The sequence below is a fragment of the Montipora capricornis genome, chromosome 8 (assembly GCF_036669925.1).
Source record: "Montipora capricornis isolate CH-2021 chromosome 8, ASM3666992v2, whole genome shotgun sequence".
Lineage (NCBI taxonomy): Eukaryota > Metazoa > Cnidaria > Anthozoa > Scleractinia > Acroporidae > Montipora > Montipora capricornis.
The window spans coordinates 10,084,552-10,092,051 of NC_090890.1; the positions used below are offsets into that span (position 1 = coordinate 10,084,552).

The 7,500-nt window shown below is 38.3% G+C and overlaps 1 protein-coding gene across 1 annotated transcript in view; it reads left to right on the plus strand.

Moving 5' to 3' along the window:
* LOC138014382 (cytosolic endo-beta-N-acetylglucosaminidase-like) overlaps window positions 1-7,500 on the plus strand; it is a 14,883-nt gene that overhangs the window by 1,062 nt on the left and 6,321 nt on the right. The window contains exons 2-7 of the mRNA XM_068861442.1: window positions 2,339-2,642; window positions 3,005-3,153; window positions 4,278-4,446; window positions 6,633-6,736; window positions 6,957-7,068; window positions 7,175-7,380. Coding sequence (XP_068717543.1) covers window positions 2,339-2,642; window positions 3,005-3,153; window positions 4,278-4,446; window positions 6,633-6,736; window positions 6,957-7,068; window positions 7,175-7,380 — 1,044 coding nt within the window. The remainder of the gene's footprint in view (window positions 1-2,338; window positions 2,643-3,004; window positions 3,154-4,277; window positions 4,447-6,632; window positions 6,737-6,956; window positions 7,069-7,174; window positions 7,381-7,500) is intronic.

Sequence of the window (7,500 nt, forward strand, 5' to 3'; positions counted from 1 at the left end):
AAAGCTTTGTTTTACCACGCCAAGCCTCACCCCCATGGTTTCCACTGCGAGGCTTGGCGTGGTAAAACAAAGCTTTTTTGGTCTCCCGGGACAATATGGCCCCCGTGTGACAAGGGCAAATTGGTGGGAGGCAAGTGCGCTTGTCACTGTGCCATCCCCGTTCATGCATCATCGAGGATCTGTTGAGAATGGGATGGCTTTTAAATGCCATGGCCTATTTATTATTCTAGAATGCATTTTTACTGGCTCAAAAGTTGCTTGCTAACATAATTTTATCTTAAAAAATTGAGAAGAAAATCCATTGTTTTCTAGTAGGCCTGATTCTTTTGGTCAGCTCAGAGAATAATAACTCTGTCCTTTTACAAATTAGAGTGCAGTTGTCCTAGGGGTACACTGTCGACAACCCATAATTTTGTATACTGCACTGAAGAGCCAAAAGGCCATGTCTTGGGGACTTCCATGTTGAGAACCAGCAAGAGGTCACTTAGTATTCTTGGTCATGCCACATGGAAACCAAACCCTCTGAGATTAGTACTGCAAAAACCACATCAATCTTGACTTGCATGTGTGCCTTAATATCCCATAATTGCCTTACGCAAATTCCTATAATCACTGACAATAATTAAAGATTATGGCGCTTGTAGGGATTTGCAGGAATGCACGCGCTTGTAGGAATTTTCATGAATCCACGCGGGGCTGCAGAAATCCTGTTGAATTTGTTGAATGATCATTATTTTACAGGTTGCTTTTTCCAGTTTATTAGCCAAAGCTACCATTAATTAAACCTGATTCTAACTATTAACCAGAGCAGAAGGACAAGTATCAGATGTTTCACAAATAGTCAGGGCAACAAATTGACCAGCATCACTGAGGTTGTGGGTTTGAATCCCAGGGCGTTTAAAAGTCACCTGAATTCTTCAGGTGTTTATAAAGAGACAATTGCTTAAATTGTATAGTTAGCCGCACTTCACAAATGTTTGTCAACCAAAGACAAACCTTCCTCCCTTTCCTCCATTGTTCAGAAAACTGCTGCGGTAACCTGTGACGTAGGAATTTGTAGCAATCCGTTGGAATTTTAGGACTCTTGTAGTAATCTAGTACCATATATGGTGAATGGGAATTCAATAATTTTGTTACGCTTTTCGCGGTCGTCTGATAGTAATAATAATAATATTATTATTATTATATTAATCGGTTCATTGTACCATTGGGCAAGTACCATTGTGCCATTACCATTGTACCATAAGATTGTACCATTGTATCATTAGGCAAGTGGAACACCTACAAACTTTAAAGTCTAAACTTAAAACCCATCTATTTAGGCAGTTGTAGTTTTTGTTTTCTTTGATTTGTACTAATTTTTATTCCATTATTCAATTGATTTTATAGAGCGAGTTTCAATCGAGTTTCGTAAAACCAAAACCAGAGTAATTACTTTGACCAATCAAAAAGGATGGAGACAATCCAGTAAACCAATCAAAACTCGAAGTAATTACACACAGCCGACACAAAGTGCGGGAAAGTGTGCATGCGCGAGCCACGATTGGTTTTGGTTTCACTTCTGATTGGTTGAAAAAGTGGCGCAACAACTTTGAACCAATCACTTAGTGAAGTAATTATAAACCAAAGCAATTCACTAATTACTTTTCACACTCGATTGAAAACTGCTTTATTTACATTACCATTATTGTAAAGCGCCGCTGGATCTTTGAGAAGCGCTGCGCTATTTTTAATTTTTTAAAAGTATTATTATTATTATTTGTTAGACTGCAATTGGTCAAAGGAATAAATTATAAATTGCTTGCAGTAGCAATGCTCATTAGAAAACCTCTTTAATGCTGAGGTCAGATAGGGCAAATTTTAATGATAAATTGCATCATGCAACTTGCATTCATGCAGGATAAACAAGTTGTTGTGGTGACATAAAAGTTTTTAAGGACATTGCACTAAAAATGTTGGATCATCAAGATCAAGCACTTTTGAGGGAGGTGCTTTAAATGGGCAATATTATTATTATAATTAACATATACATGTACCTTTGATGTACTGCAAGGCTTTGAACTGTTGCATGACTTGGCAAATTTGTCTTACCTGAACCAGAAATGCTGGCAGGGGTGTTATGAGAACTTCAGATACATTTTTAATGAACTGTTCACACACTAGTCAGTGTGTGACATCCATATCCTTGCAGAAAATTGATAAGACTAGTGGCAAATTTAATAGTACAGAGATTATTTTATAAAGCCGAGATTTTTTAAAACCAGTTTTGAATTATTTAGCCTCCTCTCTCAAAGATGTGAGTTAACTCAAAAAGAGCTTTGATTTGTCTTTTTTACAGATTTGTCCAAGGTGTGAGCTCAGATGACTGTTATGTTATATACCACTGGCAGTTGATTGACACATTTGTGTACTTCAGTCATCATTTTGTTACCATACCTCCTCCATGTTGGACCAATGCTGCACACACCCATGGTGTTCCAGTGTTGGGCACTGTAATCACAGAAAATGAAGATGGAATTGAGAGATGCAGAAAGTTTTTGGAAGACACGGAATCATGGCAGCATCTGGCCAATCAACTGATTAACATCGCAGAGTATTACAAATTTGATGGCTGGCTTATGAACATTGAAAATCCCATACAGGTAACAATAGATAAGAATTTTAACAAATGTTACACGTACTTCACAGAAAAGAAAGTAATGTGTGTTTTTATAGTGGCTTGAGGCAATGGAGGTTAAATACACTGTATTTCAGGTTCCATTTGTTTGAAGGGTGGATAGCACTATATAATCCACTCAATTGGTTTTGCTAGTGTTTAGAGCGGTTTTCAATTGAGTGTCGAAAGTAATTAGCGAGTTACTTTGGTTTAGCATTACTCGCACCACTTTTTCAACCAATCAGAAGTGAAACAAAAACCAATCGTGGCTTGTGTGTGCACATTTTCCCGCACTTTGAGGTTGAATCTTTTCTATTTTCTAATGCTTGCTGACTGTATCCTTTTAAGCCAGGTCAAGTCAACAACTTAGAGGAATTTATAAAGTATTTAACATCAGAGATCCATCAGAGAATTCCAAATTCCCTTGTGATATGGTATGACAGTGTAACATACAAGGGAGACCTTGAAGGGCAAAATGAGTTGAATTCAAATAATCGGTAAGTCACAAGCCATCCAATACCGCCTTTCACAATGGAAAGAGTTGTCTGCCCTCTTATTGACAATGATATTCGTCATCACAGTGGTCAAAATATTGTGCCTTGTGAGTCCACAACCAAATTTTGACCTCTGTGACATGGCAAATGTCATTGTCAATAAGAGGACAGACAATGCTGAACCACGTTTGATTTGTTTTTTACCACAATATTCAATGTCAAAGAAAAGGTTTATTTCAGAGCATTACCAAGATCATGACACAAAGAAAGAGCAAGTGTTGTCTGTAACTGTTTTGCAATCTGATTGGTTTCTTTCCCAAAATGAGCATTCCTGATTGGCTATTTACAATGCATTGCATGCATGCAGCAGCGTTGTCTAGACTCTTATTGGCAATGGCAAATTAGCCAATCAGATTGCGAGATTACAAGCAATTGTTGTAAAATTACCGGTACCTATTCTTGCATTCTTGGAAACTGAATTGTAAAGGATACAGCCTGAACAGATAGGTCAAAAAAATCTATTTTTAAAGGTGCCTGTGGTAGCCTCCAGATCTAGTTAGCTGGGTGTCGATTTTGACAAGGGAGGGATTCTGGAGTACCCAGTGACCAGTCTTTGCAGGCCATAAGTGATAAAAGGCTCCCAGAAATTCAAGCATTGAAATCCCACTGTAACAATCCTTGTCTGGCCTTGTACCATACAAGGCCAGACAAGGTTCAGTAAGATAATTGTAAGATAATCATTACTGTGTAGCATCTATTGTATGTACATGTAGCCATTGAACCTGTTCAAAATTTGATGTCTAAAAACATTTATTTTTAAATGGTTCTATGTCACTATGGTTCTTGTTAAAAATTATAGAAATTTTCACTTATGAAATAACAAAAACCCAACATAATTATGCAAGCTGCACTCTGCTGAACACAATGGCCTACCACGATGCAGTATGGCTACAGCTAGCCAGTGGTTGTTTTCACCTCCATCTAATGATGTCAGCTCCATCCACACAGCTTTGTGTTTGTGCTCTGTTTGAACCCAAATGCACCCTTTACAACAACTCATCCATACTTCACATAATATCAGAGTTAAGATTTGATGTTTGAATTCATCCAGAGTTGTTACATTGCAGAGTGTTTTTTGATGCTTGTGATGGCATTTTTGTGAACTACGGTTGGACTGAGGCTAACTTGATGCGATCTAGAGCTGCTGCTGGACGAGATCGCATTCCAGATGTTTATGTTGGAGTGGATGTTTTTGGGCGTGGATGTTTTGGAGGGGGAGGGTACAACTGCAATAAGGTATGTAGCAACAATGTAAACTGTTTGGAGTCTCACCCTTTTTGTAAAGTCTATTAATGAATGAAATGCAGTCAGCGAGCTTGAATCAACAGTCCAGTGTAGGTGAAGTAAGAAATGGGGAAGGCGGCGCTGAGAAAGGTTAGAAATGACTAACACTTTTAGCCTGTTTTCTTGTCCCCATTTTCCTGTATTCGTACTGTGTGCCCAAGTAATGTTTATAATATTAGTGGCAATGTTATATCACATTGATAAAATAGGTGAAGCAAGCACTTAAAACTACTTAATATCCAGGGTTTTTACTAGCTTTTGAAGTAGATCCCTAGGCTAATCAATGTAAGTGGTGGTCACTCTTGTCTTTTACAAGAGTTTGAGTGAAAATCAAAGCAGAGGAGGCAAATTTCTGACAACACAGACAGCGGTATGCCACCAGTGACCAGCTTCTAAGAAACCCCTTCTTATCAATGCCAGAAAGAAGTGCCTATGCAGGTTGATGATTTTTCTTGTAAATTATTGTGGAGAAATTAATAGTTGAAATAAATCGGGAGAGTACGTCTGTTTTCTGGATGACGGAAATGAATTATTAACAAAATGAATAGTGTACATATTTATGCAGCCTACAGTTTATAATTTAAATTTGTGTATGTGTATATTCACTAACACTGTCTGGACAGAATAAAAGCAGTTTTTAGATTCATTCACTTGTAAATTTTCTTTCTCAATATGACAATGTTCAAGAGAGTACCATATTTTCATTTAAAGATTCTCAAATACTTTTACTGATGATAAGAGATCAAATCTCCTTTGAGTATGTTCATGTTATCTGTACGGGGAAAATAATCGTAAACGTAATTTAAGCAAATAATATCCACCTCATTTTTCATCAACCATTGTAATTAACAACTACAGTGCTGTACTCACTGAAGTGGTGGAGGTGGCTAGTGGTGGATATTTAAATATCTACCACTAGCCACCGACACCGAGGTGAATAGTTGTTTCAGTGTACACTAAAATAGTGAGATTATATAGCACAAAAAGATGATTTAAACTCATTATTCCTCCAGCAGGGGTTTCAATAAAAGACGGGTAACGGGTAGAACTACTCGCCTGTGATGAGCCCAATACCCCGCCTGAAAGCCTTTCGATGTGGCCAAAAACTTAATCAGTTCTATCCATGAAGAGAGAATTTTTTTCATCATATCCACAAATAAGAAAGTAATAAGCTTATGTACTGGAGTGTAATAATAGCTAGGCTTCAGCCAGGAAAATGTCGTAAAACGTATGGGAGATGAGTTGGAGCAATTACATGAATCATAATGGGGGACAAAAAGACAATCACGTTTGCTGTTATCATATTTTGGTCAAGAACCTGAATAAAAGAGATCAAAGCAGATTAATCGGCCAGAAGGTAAGGTACAGAAAGAAAGAAAAACATATATTTTGGAAGTGATGATGAAGAATACTAAAATAAACTGTACTTACGCAAGTATCCATTTGTCTTCTTGTCATGAGGTCTGAGCATGAATGTTTCAAATTTTTTGTGAAGCTATAAGCCAATGTTAACATTCGCACTTTGTCAAGAAATTAAGTATGTGAATGTGATTGAAAAAAAGGTATCTCGTGCTACAGGTGTCTAAATTTATTGAAAAATGGTATACAGTAATACTGCAGAAAAAACACCAAAGCTTGCCCGAAAATGCAGGAAAATGCATCTCCGAGACGGTTAAATCTAAAAACAGTGGATAGCATTCCCGCGGGGTGGACTCGCAAATGAAACCGACGGGGATGCTCGTCGTCTCGCTTAGGGGTGTAAATTTTGGATTTTGGTCTCGCTTACGGTGTTCCGGGCAAAGCGCCAATATTTTAAGCCGCCAAGGTCTCGTTTAGGGTTCGGCAAAGAGAAACAGAAGTCAAATTTTTTTTTTAACTTGTTTTTAGGGGTCAAAATTTGCTTGAAACCACGCCCATATTGGTCTCCTTTAGGGGTCACAAAAAGCATGAGCCACGCCCACATGGTCTCCTTTAGGGGTTAAATTCTAAATTTCCGACGAGCATCCCCGGCTGTTCCATATGGGAGTGCCCACCCCCCCCCCCCCGGGATAGCATTCAAAGCGCGCTTTGAATACTATCCACTGGCTTTAGTATAAAATTATACTAATGGTCATTACACCTATGGCATGTTGCTTCAGGCTTTGAAAGTGATAAGAGAGGAGACACTGTCTGCAGCACTATTTGCCCCAGGTTGGGTCATGGAAACACAAGGATCTAAGAATTTTTTCGAACATGAAGACAGGTAAACTTCATTATTCAGTTCATTCAGTTCCTTTCAGTTCATCCAGTTCATCCAGATCAATTTCAGTTCAATTTCAGTTCATTTTTACGTCTTTATCACTTGCTGCTACAGTGTACATGTATCTCGTCTCCTCCTAATGATTACTGATATTTACAGTATAGTAATCTCTATTGAATTCACTGATAATCATGCTGAAGTGTTCTTTGCTTCCTCTTCAAAGGTTTTGGGGGCTGTTAGCTCCTTTTTGCACAGTACATGCTGTAGTGAGCAAGATCCCTTTTGTAACTTCACTTTGCCGTGGCTGTGGGAAAACTGCCAGCATAGATGGAAAGGTGTTCTTCCTTTTCTGATCGTTACTGTAACAGTTGTGTACTCTGTCTGTCTCAAGCCTGTGAATTGGTTCATGATAATTTTTGTGTTCAATTTATTCTTTATTAGGTCGTGGTTTCTCACCCTTGGACAAATTTGAGTGCTCAACAGTGCCAGCCATCATTCAACAACTCATTCTTCAATCTAGGCACCCAGAAAGGCCTGGTTGTGAACTCTGTGAAAAACACGATGGACCAGGCATATAATGGCGGAAGTTGTCTGCTGGTTTCTGGATGTGTTAACTCTTCAAGTGAGGTTTCCAAAAGTGTGATTAGGTAAATTATGCCTTTACTGCATTCAACAAAATAAATACCCCAAGCGTTGATTTACCTCATACCTTTGGGTTACCCTTCTTGAAATCCTCCTTCGTAAGGAATTGTTATTTCCTATCCTTT